At 49.6% G+C, this 16964-nt stretch overlaps 1 protein-coding gene across 2 annotated transcripts in view; it reads left to right on the top strand.

Annotated features, from left to right (window-relative positions):
- The first annotated feature begins 2597 nt into the window (after positions 1 to 2597).
- Pou2f3 (POU class 2 homeobox 3) overlaps positions 2598 to 16964 on the top strand; it is a 79572-nt gene continuing 65205 nt past the window's right edge. The window contains exons 1-2 of one of the 2 annotated variants that reach the window (XM_074066529.1): positions 2598 to 2828; positions 9563 to 9631. In XM_074066529.1, coding sequence (XP_073922630.1) covers positions 2801 to 2828; positions 9563 to 9631 — 97 coding nt within the window. In that variant the 5' untranslated portion in view covers positions 2598 to 2800. Of the gene's footprint in view, positions 2829 to 4997; positions 5593 to 9562; positions 9632 to 16964 lie in introns of those variants that run through there. The other variant, XM_074066530.1, reaches the window with a different exon arrangement.

Below are 16964 nucleotides of genomic sequence, written 5' to 3'. Positions count from 1 at the left end.
CCTCTCCCCACCCCCACTCCTTCCCACTCCAGCTATGGAACACAAAGCTTTGTGTCCAACTGTGAATTGTCAAGTTTCTATCTCTTTCTCAATATTCCCCTCCCCAAGAACACCATCTTCCCTACCCCCAACCCCCAGAATCCCAGGTGGCCCTTAGACACCATTAAATACAAACTTTTCCTGCTTCTGGAAAACTGAAGTCCAGAGGGAAAGAAAAAGTGTGACTGTGCACACAAAAAAATGCAACAGATCCCAGATGTGGTCAGAGAACCAGACCCCGGGTGCACATGGCCATGCAAATTTATGCAAATAGACATATGGAAATCAAAAGTACACAGGGTATATAAACTCAGTGCAGACATTTTTCCAGGATGATGGCAGGTGAGTGCAGTTGTAGATAAGAACCGGACCTCACCTCGGGAAAGAGCCAAACCTGATGTGGGGGAGGAGAGGGAAAGGAGGGCAGAGGGGAGGGAAAGAAGGATCAGGCTGAGAGAGTCTTGACAGGGATACCTGAGATCACTTTGGTCTCCAAAAGCCTTTGCTGATCTCTCCAGGAAACCAGAAGAAACCAAAAGAAGGTCCCTTCCCTTCTTGCCACAGAGGGAGGTAGACATGACCAAGAGCTGGTGTGTAAGCCCTTCCTCTGCCTCCGGGCTTGCCGAAGCACCCAGCAGCACCCACCAAACTTCTTGGATGCTTGTTATGCCCAGCCCTGCTCCAGGTACTAGGGGCAATAGAATGAAGCCGCCAGTCAGTAAAACCAGGAGGCAGGCTAAGAGAAAGCCCACATAACCCACTACAAAGACTATGAAGAGCATTGAAGTGTCACGGTAATTCAGTGAAAGATACATCAGACCACTTCCAACTTTTTTTTTTTTTTTCATTGCTGGGGAATCAAACTCAGGACATTGTGCATGCTAGGCAAGATCTCTTACCACTAAGCTATAGCCCCAGATCACTTCCAACTTCAAAAGGAAGGAGCATTTGAACTGTGCATAGAGGGAGTAGAGAGCAGCACTTTAGAACTAGAGCTCAGTTACTGGCTGTGTAACATGGCAAGCTAAACTCCTTAAGCCTCATTTCTCCATCTGTGAAATGGAAATAATAATGGTACAATTTACACTAGATGAGATCTAAAGGCATTAAGGGAGGGGCTGGAGATGTAGCTTAATGGTAAACTTGCCTACCATGTGTGAGGCCTTGGGTTCAAGCCCCAGCACCACAAATAAACAAAAATTAATAAAGGTATTAAATAACCCTTTAAAAGCCAGGTGTCGGTGGTTCACGCCTGTAATCTTAGCTACTTAGGAGGCTGAGATTGGGAGGATCATGATTCAAGGGCAGCCCAGAGCAGATAGTTCTAGAGAGCCCAAATCTAAAATAACCAGAGCAAAAATGGACTGGAGGTGTGGTTCTCGCAGTAGAGTGCCTGCTTTGCAAGCACAAAGCCCTGAGTTCAAACCCCAATCTCACCAAACACACACACACACACACACACACACACATCCCTTTAAAGTGTTGTCCAGCACCATGCATGGCACATAATGGAGGTGCAATAAATGCAGTTATTGTAGTAGGAATTGTTGGGGTGGACATTCCAGATGGAAAGAGCATTGTAAAAGGGACCTACCCTGTGAGCAGGAAAATAGACCTTGGACAATGGTGATGGAACATCTATAGCGAGTCTGGGAAAGAAGGTGGGGCTCTGCCCTCCTGTCTGAGGGTAGCTAGCCTGTGCGAGTGGTCCCTTGGCCAGGGTATCACTTACTGGAACTCGAAGAGAGGAGGAGAGTGGTTAAGCAGGGTCTCAGGTGATGCATGTAAAATAGCTGCTGCAGAGAGTGCAGGAATCAGGATTGTGTGCCTTTGGACAAGTCACTTCCCAGCTCTGGAAAGTGGCTATCACAAGGACCAGCACTGGTAAATACTTTCCACATCCATCTCATAGAGCCCACAGCAACCTGGAACCTGAGGGCGGGGTGGGGAATGGCACGCCAGGGCAGTTGTCTTCACTTGGAAAATGCGATAATAAGCAGGGGGGGTGGGGGGGGCCTAGGTCCCACACTGTTAAGAGAGGAAGCCATGGGGGGCTACTAAACTTGGTCACCTGCTTAGCTCAGAGAAATGCCAGTCCTGACTAGCACCTGACCCGTTTTACAGAGGAGTGAAATGAGTTGTCCTTGTCCCCTCTCACAGCTGTTGAGAGGTAGATTCCAAGCACTGATTCTTTCCAGCTCTCCCCTAAGGCGTCTCCAAACACTCCAGGTTCCTTGCAGGGCTTACTCTTCGGGAGTCCGTCCAGGCGGAAGCTCAGATCGAGCCTGGATACCCCTACAGGGGCTCCCCAAAAGAGCAAGCTGCACCAGGATCCGGGCTGCTGCGGGTGTGGTGGGGAGGGGCCGCCGGGCGGGAACCCGGGAGACAGGTGCTCCCCAAGGTCGGGACCCGCCTCCGCAGCACCTCGACCCCCTCTCCCGGCCCCCAGCTCGGAGGATGCAAATCGCTGCTTTGCATGGGCCCGGGGCCAGGCGCGGGGGCCCTGCCAGGGGGCGTGGCCGGCGGCCCCCGCCCCGCGCGGCGTGCTCACCTGGGGAGTGTGGTAATCCTGGCCGCGCCGAGTGCTGCCCGGGCCGGAGCAGCGGAGCGCGCGACGGCGGTGGCGACGGCTCCGGCAGCGGCTCCCGCGTTGGGGGCAGCCGGGGGCGGGAGGAAGGAGACCCTGGCTTCCCAGGGGACCCGGCTGGGGCAGACGAGAGGGGCCTGGGGGGGCGCTGGCTTTGGCCCCGCCTGGGGCAGGATGGTGAATCTGGAGCCCATGCACACAGGTGAGAGGCAGTACGAGCGAGCTCTGACAGGTGTCACCGTCCGCAGAAAGGGGCCAAGGAAAGGGACAACCGTGGCGACAGGGGTAGAGGGGGGCTTATTCCCCAGCGGCCAGGAGAGGGCGGTGTGGATAGCGGGTCGTCCTGGGGCTGGCCATGGGTAGGTGTCTGGGGGACTAAAAGGAGGAAGTTTGGGATGAGAAACCTTGGAAAAGAATGAGGGTGGGGCGTTGAGGGCTCCTAAAGTCCCAGATCTGGGGAGCTGGGTGTGCTGAAGTGCTGTAGTCCCATGAGGCTGCAGGAGATGGATGGCTCACTCCTCAGTCAGGGGTGTGGACCTGGGAGTGCATGCATGTATCCACATGCTGCGTGTTTGGTGTCGGGGCACCTGTGTGAAATGCAGGCAAAGTGGGCATTTGTGTGACGGGAGGGGGGGGGGCTTGGAGAAGTGGGTGGAGTGGGGCAATTGCAGAGGCACACCTGGGGCAGGTGCCTTGCCACACGTGCATTGATTAGGGCTTGTGCAAGCATGTGTCCTTGTGTCAGAGGCGTGTCTGCCTGTCCCTGTGTATCGGGAGAAGTGGTAGAGCCGACCCCAAGGGTACTAATGATACCTGCACACGTGCTCCAGGTGTGTCTATATGTGAGAAGTGTGTCCACTCACATTCTCATGGGTCTTGGCTGTGTGATAGGCTCAGTGCATGGTGGGCCTATGTCTGAGAGGGGATGGTAACATATTCTGAGTTCCAATCCCATGACCTCCTTTCCCAAAGGGTGGGGACCCAGGAGATGGAAACATCTGGTCAGAAGTCAGTTTTCCCTGTGTGAATGAACCATAGGTGGGTATGGCGTGAACCAGGGCCCTCCATTGACTCTGCTGATCCCTCCTTCCTCCACAGCTGGGCTAGGGCAGGACAACCAACTAAACTGAAGTGTCCAAGGATGAGGGGAGGTTTGTGTGGTATTCCGGTGACCCTCTGAGGGCCTGAGCAAAGAACAGAACCAGGGAAGAAAGCTATACCTGACTTGGCCGCCTCAAACCCAGCACCTTGCCTCTCCAAGTGAGCAGGACCCAGTGATCTTTATTTAGGATTTCAAGGTTTTTGAATTGTGTTACTTGCTCTCTTTTCTGAAAGAGTAGGGGAGGAATAGGAAGGGGCAATTCTCCCTGACCTACCCCAAGAAGCAGAGCAGGCTGGAGGCTCTGGTCCTTCCTGGGTCCTACAGTTCTGAAAACAAGTAGCAGTGTGCTTTGGGTGCCCAGTTTGGCCATTGCTGTTTCCCAGAAGGCCTGAGTGAAAGGCTAGCTGGCAAAGAGGTGTTGACACTGAGTGGCTCCCCAGGACATGCCAGGAAGGGCTAGGTGAGGCCAAAAGAACTATCCAACTGGGTGTTATCCAGTGTCTGGGGAAAGTTTGTTTCTAGACTTGTGGTACCAACATGGAACTAAGAGTACCTGGCTGCAGATCCCCTGGCAGGCATTTCCATTCTTCACTTCACTTCCCATCAAAAAAGGCCAGGGTTCAAATGGGAATAAGATTCCTCCAATAGTGGCCCCAGCAGTGGGTGGGGAGTTCTTTAGGATCAAGATCATAGACTTCCTGGGGGTTTTCCACCTCCTTGTCTGCCAGAGGTTCCTGCTTGGGAAGTGTGAGGAGAAGGGACAGAGAAGTATCCTAGGGGCTGAGAGAATCTGATTGAGAGCCAAAGAGTAAGGTTGGCAGAGAGGGCCAAGCCCCCTATGTGTACCCCTGGAGAGAGCCCTGGATGCTGCTTCTCAGAGGCCCAGGCAACTAACATTTCTTCCTCTGTGTCCCTGCAAGTAGGGGAGCCAGACACAAGGGGGGAGATTGAGCTATACCCAAAGTAGGAGTGACTCCTCAGATGGGGGTCCATCCACCTTGGTGTGGATTGCCTGATTGTCTCCCTGAATTATTTGCTGTTCCTCCCCATTTTTTAGCTTGCTCCACTCAGGCCGTGGGGCCTCCTTCCCAGGTTTCTCAGTCTTGAACCCTCTGAGATATCTGGGTGTCACCTTCAAGGGGTTCCTAAGTTTAGGGACTTTGTGTGTGTCTGTTTGCTGGTGTGCTTTCCCTTTGTAGGGCCTTGCAATGTTCCTTGCTGTGGGAGGGGCATCCCTCTTCCCTATATGGAGGGTCTCTCTTTTTTTTTGTAAATACTGGGGTTTGAACTCAGGGCGTACACCTTGAGCCACTCCACCAGCCCTTTTTAGTGAAGGGCTTTCGAGACATGGTCATCTGGCAAACAATTTGCCCAGGCTGGTTTCGAACTGCGATCCTTCCGACCTCTGCCTCCTAAATTGCTAGGATTACAGGTGTGAACCACTGGCACCCGGCTTGGAGTGTCTCATTATATGCCCCGCTGTAGGGTCCCTTATTCTAGGATCCTCTGTGGAAACCTGGTCTCTTTTGAGTCCTCTTTTTCCCACCACAGGATCCATATTCTGCTAATCCTTGACAAATGACACTTTCCCTATGAATTCCCAGTCCTGGGCCTTTAGGGATTCCTCCTCATTTACTAGGACAGTTTGGATGGAGAAGGAAGCAGAATAGGAGCACATAAACCAGGACATAGGCTTGCTCCCAGGTCCCCATTCAGATGACTCCTTTAGCTCTGCGGCCCCTGAGTCAGCGCGCAGTCTTCTTGCTCTGATAACCTGGGTGCAAGCCATGATTCAGGTCTGCCTGGAGCTCCTCGCTGTACCTTACAGAGCTTCTCTCACACGGGAGCACGAAGACCTGAGCAGGTATGAGGCCACCAGACACAGGGCTCCCAGCCAAAGGAAGGGCTCCCCACTTCCTGGGCATAAAGAGGGCGGGGAGGGGTAGACAAGAGTCAGTCAGCCAGCCAGTAAGGAAGGGGGAGAAGACAAAAAAAAATAGTGTGAAACCACCCAAAGGGGACCACCTGGTTGGCCCCAGGATGTCTCTTTCTCTCTGCTTCTCACTGTCAGCTGCTCCACACCAGGGCTGGGAGAGACGGGTTGAGTGTTCCAGACCTAGGCTAGTTGCAGCTCAGGAATACCGGTTGGGTTGAAAGGCCAGATTGTGGGAGGGAGAAGAAACAAGAGGGAGAGGCAGAGCCTAAGCTAGCTCAGAAGTGGGACTGATGAGTCTTCCCATGAAATCCTGCTGGTAGAAGTAAATGTTCTCAAAAGCAAGCATGTGAGGGAGGAACCAAGAGCCAGGCCCAGTCCCATCCAAGGACATGAAGATGGATGCTAGCAGAGACAGGGGTGGGGTGTCTGCTTTCCCAGAGTATTCTGGACTCAGAGGTTTGGAGCCCTAGACATTCAGCCTGTTGCCTGGAGGAAGTGCTGCCTCACGGCTTGCGTTCCAGCTCTCCTCCAGTGCTCACAGATGGTTTAAGGAGTTTCTGCTTCTGGATCAGGCCACAGTCCAGGAGGGCAAGGCCAGCCTCAGGTGATAGGGCCAGGAGGGGCAGATAAGGGTCTGTGTCTGGAATCTGGGATTTGAACACTGAGCAGCTGAGCCTCCCCAGGGAAAGGAAGGTGGCAAGGAGCCTACTCAGTCAGACTGAGATAAGAACACACATGAGCCTGCTCCACCCGCACCTCTCTCACTCACCCCTGGCAAGTGCTGTCCGACAGGTGAAGGGTTACAGCATCTCAGGGAGTTTCGGTGTTGGCCCATTTTTAGGCTGAGACCCAAGTGCTCGTCCCACCCATCAGCCTCGGTCTCCTACCCAACAGGAACAGGTTCTCGGTATCTGGGCATCCTGGGGACTGAAGGAGAAGGCTTACAGTTCACCTCACCCTATCTCTCCATGTGGGCTCCAGTTCCTGCCTGAGTATGAAGGGTCGTCATGTTGCCAGGTTATAGCTTAGTGGGGAGCCTTGGATGTCTTCACAAGTAACTTTTAGACATGATTAAGACGACTTTTTTTGTGGGGGGAGGGCAGTACTGGAGTTTGAACTCAGGACTTTACACTTGCAAGGCAGATGCTCAACCAATTGAGCCATACCTCAGCCTTAAGAATAACTTGTAAGCTAATGTAAAGGATGGGTAAGATGGCTTCTAGGTGTCCTTGGGTGATGTGGGGAATGAGTGTTGGAGAGAATTTGTGTTACAGACATCAAACTATGACTGAGTCCAAAGAATTAGTTTTTAAAATGTTGGGAGTTTGAAATAAGTTGATTCAGAGATTGGTCATCATCCTAGCTTCACTGCCTCTCAAGCTTTTCCTGTCCTCACGAACGCTTTTCCTATGAGGGAGAATGCTAATGGCTTTCCAGGTAAGGGACAAGTCACAGGGACAGAAAGTTACAGCTGTTCAAGCCAATGGGGAAGGAGCTAAAGGGAAAGGCAGGACAAAGGGGCAAGAGGAGCCAGGGTGACAGTGGCTCACGTCTGTAATCCTAGCTACACAGCAGGCAGAGATCAGGGAGGATCTTGGTTCAAAGCCAGCCCAGGCAAATAGTTCCTGAGACCCTATCTCAAAAAAAAAAAAAAAAAAAAAATCATAAAAAGCTGGTGAAGTGGTTCAAGACGTAGGCTCTGAGTTCAAACCGCAGTACTGAGAAAAAAAAAAAAAGAAAAAAGGCAAGAGGGGAAGAAGGGACTATGTGTAAGCCAATGTGCCTACTTTGTTTTCATTATTTCTTTTAAACCTCACAATAACCCTGGTCGGTATGTTTCTTCATTCCTGGTTTAGGTGAGAAAATTCATGTTCATGTATGTGGCAAGAGTATCCCAGCTGGCACAGGGATTAAACTCAGATCTGTCTCAGGCCAAAACTCATACTCTTAACTCCCGCTCTACTGAAGCAGGTTAAAACCAGCAGAAGGAGAGAACTTCCTTCCTGCCTCTGAGGCTTCCTGGCAGTCTCTGATGGGGCTTTTTCTCAGCACAGTGGAAGAATCCCTGTGAACTGTGAGCTGCAGATGGCGCTAGGCAGTTCCCAGCTCCAGGGTGGGATGAAGTGAAGCCCACTTCTCCAGTGGCACAGAAATGAGCAGTGGTAGAGTGCAAATGTGTCCAGGTGACCTACACTAGTTATGCATATTCATGCATGGTAGACTGCACAGAAAGTTTGAAACTACAGCAGGAAGGACTGAGGTGAGGCTCAAGATGCCTTTCAAGATGCAGTGTGGAGGTTGGGGTGTATATCTGCAGGGTCTCCCCTAGAGCTCCATGACCACACAGTGCAGCGTGAGTGTCTGCAGAGGGCCTCAGGCACTCTTAAGGAATCTTTCTTCAGTTGGCAGATCTCAAAAAACTCCTCTAACCATGGCAATGCATAGGGTTGCCTTACTCTCTCACCCACTTTCTAAGGACTCTGAGTCTCTAGTCTCCCCATCTCTGTCTTGCTTGGCGCCACAGTCACAGCACCCCAGAGGTGTAAATCTCTGCCAGAACTGCACACATCAGTGCCCTAAAAAAATGTAGGCGTTCTCCCCTTTTTTCCTGGGGCGGAGGTCCACCCTTTTCCCTCATCCTGATCATCTCCAGACCTCAGACCGTCCACACTGCCAACTGCCTGATTACCTGATGCAAATTAAGGCTGCCTCCTTGACTGGGATTGGCTGGGAAGGCTCATATGCAAATTGATTTACCAAGACTATCTGGTTTGAAAGAGTTAAAGTGCTGCCCCAGAGAAGAGGATGGGGGTGGGGGTCAACATGATTTGAATAAAATATTCTCCTGTCTTTAACAGCCTCGGTATTTGGGTGGTTTAAGAAGGAGAGGAGCAGAGAGAGTGAGTTAGTTCAAAGTTGTCTCTTTCCTTCCTTTTGCTGACCAGGGAAGAGACATAGGGGGCCTCATTGGTGGTGGCAGATGTCTGTTATTGGTAAATGTTTAATTTATTGAAATGAAGCAGGGTGGAGAGGCCAGCCCAGCTGCACTTGGGGGCTGACACAAGGCCCTGTGTAGATATACATTCTCAGCAGGGCGCCCCTTTCTCACTGAGCCAGTTGAAGGACTCAGAGAAGGTAAGCATACTTAAAGGACAGGATGATCAGGAAGGGCAACACAGGAGCTAGGGTTTGATTCCCAGATGGATTGCTGACCTCCGAGAACCAGACAGAGAAGAGAGGCAGGAACTGGGGACAGAAGGTGAGAAGGACCAGGTTTGCACTTGCCTTCTAGGGTAGGATTATCACATAGAGCAGGGAGGAGAAGAGGGATACTTTCTTATGCTACTTTTTACTTATTTATTTTTTATTTTGGGGGGACAGGGACTCACTATGTAGTCCAAGCTAGCCTTGAACACATGATTCTCCAGCCTCAGGCTCTGAGAGTTGGGATGACAGGCAGGCTGTCACCATACCCAGTTTTCTTATGCAACTTTAGGGAAATAAAATAAATTCCCTAAACCTCAAAGGATATGAAGGTTGGGCATGGGAAGGGTCTCCCACCACACCCTCACTCCCTTCCCCTTGTTAAATCTTTACCTACTGAGGCTCAGTGACAGGAGGAACTGGCAATGAATGATGCAGGAGGTGAGAGGCCCTGCGGTAGCAATGGAGAAAGGGGGAAAAAGAAAGGCAAGGAAGGGAGGCAAGCATGGGAGGAGGGGATTTGTGCCCCCAAGCTTATGAATATTCTAATGGTTGTATGTTCGGGAATCAGGAATTTGAAAGTCTGATGGCTGTTGTAATTACACATTCATCTTTGCTGTTTAGTTAAAGCCACATATGTCATAGCAAGAAAAATGGTGACCTGTTATTAAAATCAGTTGTGTTTTCCATGCAGATATCAAGATGAGTGGGGATGTAGCGGATCCCACAGATGCACGGGGTACTCTCAGCCAGGTGGAGTCAGGTAAGGAAGGGTCTCCTATTCTGGGGAGTGGAACAAGTGAGCAGGGGACGGGAAGGGATTGCTGGAAATTAGACAGCGATGCCATGTCTCTTCTTGCTGGGTCTTTCAGCCAGTCAGACCAAAAGCTGGGTCTTAGCAACTAAGGGAATTCTCTGGGATGGAGGAATACATATTGGTGTCAGTGGAAAAAAAAACCATGGAACTAGGCCAGGATGGCACCAGATCATTAAAAACAAAATCAAACCAAAAGTTAGGGAGGTGATTCATTTTTGCAGTGCTGGGCGTCGAACCCAGGGCTGGGTAAAGGTTCCACAACTGAATCCTGTGATTTGCTTTTTTTTTTTATTTTTTGTAGGTGCTGGAGATCAAACCCAGGGCTAGGCTGGATTTTGGGTTTTTTTGTTGTTTTTTTTTGGCAGGTACTGGGGTTTGAACTCAGAGCCTTGCACTTGCTAAGTAGGTGCTCTACCATGGAGTCACACACCGTCACACCCCCATTCCTGTACTTGACTGCTTTTTTTTCTTTTTGGTGGGACTGGAGTTTGAACTCAGGGCTTCAAGGCTGCAAAGCAGGCACTGTTACCACTTGAACCACTCTGCCAACCATTTGTGTGTGTGTGTGTGATGGGTGTTCTCGAGACAGGGTCTTGCAAACTATTTCCCAGAGGCTGGCTTCAAACCACCATCCTCCTGATCTCTGTCTCCTGAATAGCTAGGATTACAGGCATGAGCCACCAGTGGCCCAGTTTGTGCTTCACATCTTGTGCTTCACATCTTGACGTGCCATTCCAACACTCCTATAGCAGCAGGCTGTGTTGCCAGCTACTACCGATTGATTGACAGCCCCTGCCTTTGATAGATGGGAGCAGGGTCTTTTAACCCAATTTTTTCAACACTCCTTGAAGAACTAACCAAAGAGGCTCTTGTGCAATTGTTGCCCTTCCAAATAATGTGCGTGTGGTTGGTGAACAGGCTCAGAGCGGCAGGCTTGATGCCTAGCGATGAATTTACTTTGGTGAAAAGCAAGGAGACAGAATTAAGAAAAAAAGTGACATGGCTTTCTCTACTTTTTTTTTTTTAACCTCCATAGCCCAAGCCAGGGTTTGAAATTTCCATGTAATTAAAAAGAATGTAAAAGTAAGTAGAAATTGTAACCCCACCAAATAACTTTAATGGTTATTATATTATCCAAACAAGACCTCAATTAGTCTTTTGTAGGGATCATGACAGACATAAAGATTAGAAGTGAAAGAGAATCTGTGTCTCCTAGAACTAAAATCTTTTTCAAGTCTTCTGGAGCATTCTAGTTCCATTGTTGAAGCTAAAAAGGCCTGGCACCAGGAACAAGGTAGTTGAGTGGCCTTTGGGTTCATCTGCAGGATGCATTTGCCAGACTTTTCTGCTTCTCAATTTAATATTGAAATAGTGTCTGCCTGCACAGGCAGCAGGTACTCATCAACCTACAGTCTTTAGTGTTTTGCTTTGTATAGAGGAACAGCTGGACTGAGGAGAGTGTTGTCACTGGAGGACCAATGAGAGGCCAGCTGTCATTGGTGACAATGTAGGCCAATTGTACCCATTTTTCAATTGACTTATTAGTTTAGGATGTGTTGCTAAGGTCTGTGCAGGAGGCCTCTATTCTCCCCAGTTGAGAAGAAAATTTACTTCAAAGAGATCAACTAGGGGTGATGGGCACAGATTCCACACTGACTCTTCCCCAGATAAAAAGAGTCCAGGAGCCATGTTCCTGGAAAAGGTGGGTGGCCCTTTTCCTAGAAGCAGGCTCACTGGAGCCTAAGCAGTGTCCACGTGGATAAAAGACCACACTTGATGCTGGCACTGCGACTTTGTTATTAGTCACCCTGACCAAGCCGGGGGAGCAGTGTTGGGAGTGAGAATGAGCCACACAGAACCCTGAAAGGTTAGCCAGGATGCTGGGTGGAGGTGAGGAAGGTTAATGTGTTATGAACAACCTGAGGGAATTCTAGAATCCTATCACACTGTGGGAGCTGCTTACAGAGTAAGTTAAAGACAAAGAAGGCAGCCATGGACTTCAGAATCTTACTGTTATCCAGAGATGCTGTTGACTGGCTATGTGACCTTAGCCAATCAGTTTGCCTCCCTGGGAGGCAGGAACAGTTGACCTTTAGAGAACGTGGATTTAGAATCAGACCTGGGATAAAATTTGCAGCTCTGTTGTGTACTGGTTGCATGACTTTATTCTTGTTTCTTCGGAAAAGTAACATGCAGAGTGGCTGAGAGATGGATGATGTCTAAAGCCCTTCCTAGCCCAGTGCTTGGTGCAGGGCAGCTGTGGTCCTCATTACCTCTACTGAATGGCTTCATTAACATCTTATGATTCCGTAACACACAGAATGGACTTCCCTATTGGGTGGCTGGGTACCCTTTTCCCCTTCAGTGAAAGAAGCAAGTGGGTCGCCCCGGCTCGCCAGTCAGGAAAGGATTCTGTGTGGGTTCTCCTAGTTGAGAACTCTGGAGACAGTGATGTCTGGCAACTTCACCACCCCTGGATCTTTCCCTCCAGGGCTCAGCTCTGTGGCCGGTAGCATCAATGCCTAGGTGATCCTCAAATGACTGCGTACTTTTAAGGGCAAGAAAAAAGAAGTAGCTAATTAAAGTAACCAAACTTCCTGGAAAGTCATTCTGACTCATTTTTTTTTTTACACAGGAAAGCTTGTTATGTGTTACAATGGTTACCAACTTGGTTTAATGGCTTCCTTTGAATTTTTAAAAGACACATTCACCTTCCCAGCAGGGCTTGAATTAATGGGTGGTTTGTCTCTAGGTTTTAAAGAAACTATAAACAAAGGTGACCTAGAAAGCCCCTGCTCCCTGAGAGCACTCTTGAGTGTTGTGTGAAATCCCCCAAGGGGCACTAGCAGGGAGCTTGGAAAGGGAGGACTGGCAGCCCAGCTGATCCTTCCAGTTCCCTCAGCACAGAAGACAGCAAGTTGTCCAATACCTCCGAATTTCTTACTGGCTGTTCAGGGCATCAGACGAAGGTTCTGGAACCCTGTCCACCCCACATTCCCACACACAGGATTGAAGTCAGGCTCATTGATGGCTTTTCTGTAATTCCTATTGCCTCCTTGCCTGTCACCACTTTTCCTTCATTCTTGAGGCCCACACAATCTTTTTGTGTTTCAAAAGTCCCCAGGCTGTAACTGACAACCCCCAATTCCCACCCCCAACACCAAGGTAGCTGACCATATGGCTTTAACAGTGCTGGTCACATGCAGCCTCAAACTCAAGAGAGACAAAAATGGAAGGCTCAGGAGGAAGACAGGAAAGATCAACAGCATTTTCATGGCCTCCTCCCCACCCAGATACATGAGTGCAACTTTATGCTCAGAATCTCATGCAGTTCTTCCCAATGATTATGGATAAGGAAATTATCAGGCCTGAGTGACCCTGTCTGGTTCACATCTTGACTATGCTATGGACTCCCTGCGTCTTACTGGGCAAGTGTTCCCCACACTGACCTTTACTTTGTTCCCTACAAAGGGGGCTTTGGACTCGATAGTCCTAAGGACTGAATCGTAAGCTATGTGCACAGTCCCGCCTTCAGCATCTTCTCCCATGTGTTGCATCTCACAGGTGTGTGCAAGCTTCTGGTGCTGAGCACTGGCTCTCAGCCCTGTTTCCCTCAGGCCCCTCCTGTTCCTTTCTTGCCAGTTTCCCTGTCAGCACTGTCTCCTCCAACTCCTCCCCTGTCTTGTTTCAGGTGGGCACCCATCCTCTTCCCTGGCCTAGGTGACAGTCCCATAACCACCATGTAGAAACATCCTCTGCATCAGAACCTGGGCTCAGGAAGACAGGAGTCCTGCAGGTACAGGACTCTTAGCAACAATCTGTGTCTGTAAGCAAGTTGTCTGTGAGCACATTCTGAAACACTTCATGCATTTGGCCTTTATTTACATTAACTCAGAGAGAGGAGGGGTTACCATCGCACTTTGTAGGAGAGGAAACCAAGGCTGGTAATGAGAAAGAATGTTAGCTGATTTCCCCAAGGTCCCCTACCTGGCAGATGACACACTGAAGCTTGACTCTTTCCAGTGACTTTCTGCCTAAACAGGGTGATGGAGAACCAGGGTAAGAGGATACGAGAGAGCCACAGTAACTTTTTGAGAGAGTGGCTCACTTTTTGCCCAGGCTAGCCTCCAACAAAGGAGCCAAGTCCCCATTTGGTAAACTGACCCAATTCTAAGCGTCAAAGGCTCTGCCTGGAGCCAAAGTATGCATGCTGGGGAGAAGAGGAAAAGGGCCGGGGTCACCTCCTTCCCTCTAGTGAGCTGTGGAGGGTGAGGGTCTGGCCTGGGACAGAAGTTTCTCAGCTCCACCAGAAGCAGTGCCCATCAACGTCTTAGCTCTATCCCCTCTGCAGGCTCAGTTGTCATTTGACAGAAGGACTGTGTGGGGCAGGGGGCGGGGAGCAGGGGTCCAAACCCAGATGACTAGGAGCCAGTGCCTTGGCACCTTTGTGCTGTTCAGAGATCTGAGCTCCTCCAGAAAGAGAGCCAAAGGAAAAAAGGGACACTAGAGGTGAGGGAGAGGATGAACTTTGTCATTCATCCTTTCCTGTTGTCCTTCCTCTTCCTGGCCTCAATTGTTCTGTCACTGAGGTAGAATGACTAAATCTGTCCCCAGTTCAGAAGAACCATCCAGGCGAGTCAACTGTTTGGGGACCCTTTGCAGAAAGTCACCACTCAACCATAGGAACTTACAGCATGGCTTTCAGCAGGGTTAGGGAGCCATGACTGTACAGGGGAGCACCATTGAGGCACAGAGTGGTTAGTGGGTCCCCTGAGGCCTCAGAAGAAGAGTGGTACCTGATCCAGGGTTGAACACCCTCTTCTGGTCAAGGTCAGCTTAGTCCTGGGGTTCACTGCCACCACCCTTCTGCATTCCCAAGAAACTAAGTTGAACGTTGTCACCAAGAGGGGAGGCTCTGGGTAGGACCAGGCAGAAGGCTGTTAGAGATGAGTGTGGCTTTCAGACCAAATATTAATAAAACTGTTTTGTAAATGGCAGAGCACAGGAAAAATCTAGGAAATACGTGAAGGTAGGGAAGGCATAGTAAAGATTTTCCTCTTAACAACTGTTTCTTTTTCTTTCTTTTTTTTTGTGAATTTGAACTCAGGGCCTTGTGCTTACTAGTCAGGCACTGTACCATTTGAGCTATGTCCCCAGCCCTTTTTTGCTTTATTTTTCAAATAAGATCTCACTTTTTGCCAGGGACCAGCCTTAGACCATTATCCTCCTTTCTAGATTTCTTGTGTAGCTGAGATTAGAGGTATAAACCACCACATCCAGCTTGTTTGTTGAGATGGGGTCTCTCTAACTTCATGCCCAGGTTGACCTCAGACCACAATCCTCCTTATCTCTGCCTCCTGATTGACTGGGATTGCAGATGTGAGCCACCATGCCTAGCTTTGACAACTGTTTCTAACAAGGCATATGTGTGAGCACACACATTCATTCTCCCTGAATGAATTCTCTGTGATTAAATGACAGAGGGTATGTAAAAGCACTTTGAAAAGAGTGCACCACCATGTAAAGACCATCCATCTGTGGATCAGTAGTTATTGGGAACATGCAGGTGGATACGATGAAACTGTTACACAGAGACGTGGAGCAAGCGCCCAGGACTTGAGCTTCTTTGTAATGGTGTGGGGTGTGTGGGGTGTGTGGGGGGGAGGAGGGTTACTGCAGGAACAAATTGAAGAGATGGGTGAGGTGTTCTCTAGGTCTAAACCTGTCGTTCCTGCTCCGCCCCTCACCTCTGGAAGAGCAGAAGGAAGCCAGAGTCCTGCAGATGTGCGCAGGGAATCAAAACAGATTCCTGAAGATATAAGGATTCTGAGAGGACACCTTGTTCTCTCTTTCCCTTTGGAGACATTTCTAAACTGTCCTTGGAAGATGAGAAAAGAGCTGGGGCTGGGGCTCAACTGGTAGAGACCAGAGTTCAAATTCCAGTACTACCAACAAAAAAAAAAAAAAAAGAAAAAAACCAAAACAAAACAAGAACTCTATTCTTAGAGATTTATTTTTCCTTATTTATCTTCTATCCCTAAGAAAAACCAACTCCACAAAATCTCTTGACTACCTTTTCCTATAGGATATGATCCTCAGTGCCTGGAAGTCCTTCCTTATGTCTTACCTCTGACCCTCATGCTACAGCATAAGCCCTTTGCCTCTTGTCCTCACCTTCTAAAAGCAGAGTGGCTTCCATCTTGCCTTGTTTCTGGTTTCTGTGACAGGGACATCAGAAGGTGGTGATTCACACACAGGTTTCAGTCTGTGGTTCTGTGTGCCGGAGGTCTCAGGACAGTGGCCAGTGATGCCAGGAATTGCCCATCTGCCTCCATCACTTGGGTAATCTTAGCAACTGCAACAGCCATAGCGACAGCACACACCTGTGCCACGGCTGCCAGTCCCAGACATTTGCTCATCCTAGATTCCCAGCCTGACCCACAGGGTAACCAGGGTAGGATCACATCATGCAGACAGCCCTGGTTGGCTGGCAGTCCTGTGCCATATTAGTCTCTCTGCTCTCAGAGGCCCCTTTAAAGAAGTTGGCCCCTTGCAGCTGCACCTGCCATCTCTCCAAAAAAACATGGACAAAAGAAAAGAAATTAAAAAAAAAAAAAAAAAAAAAAAACCACATGGACACCCTTTAGGTCCAACCACAGAGGGGACAAAAGTGAAAGACCAGATGAGAGCATCCTGTGCCACCTTTACCAAGGAGCTCCTGTTACCTCCTTAGGGCTTATACCTGCTTTTTAAAACAATCTTAGGGAAAGACCATTGTTTTTATTTCCAGTCTGCCACAGCCTGGTACCCAGTCCTGCTGTGCAACCTGGCATCAAGTTCTGACCCCCCACTCACTTTCAACAGCACCCAAACAGCTCTATGCCCAAGTCCACAAGAAGACTGCACTGATCCCCGCTGCAGATGTACTGTTAGCATGTCTGAGTTCTTCCTCTCCATGTTTGGAGTACCTGGCCTTGAACCTTAACAAACAGATCATGGACTAGCCTTGGTTGTCGAGCCATGCTTTGAGGCTCACTGCCTCAGAGGAGTCTGCTTTCTGTATAAGAATGTCCCTTTCCTTTGGCATCCATGAACAATGACACATCTTCCTGTGCCATTCCTTGGCATTCCCCTCACTACTATTCTGGAGGTGGTGGTGGATCTGTAGGATCTCAGTTCATCCTTTGCTCTGGGGTAGAATGCCTGGCACCACAGCACACACACATGCACACACCCGACTGGGCATTGAGCAGTGTCCAGGCTCTAAGGCCACTGTGAC

This window comes from Castor canadensis, chromosome 2 (genome assembly GCF_047511655.1).
Source record: "Castor canadensis chromosome 2, mCasCan1.hap1v2, whole genome shotgun sequence".
Taxonomy (NCBI): Eukaryota; Metazoa; Chordata; class Mammalia; order Rodentia; family Castoridae; genus Castor; species Castor canadensis.
The sequence above is the reverse complement of the archived record's forward strand: the minus strand, read 5'-3'. Positions and strand labels throughout refer to the sequence as shown.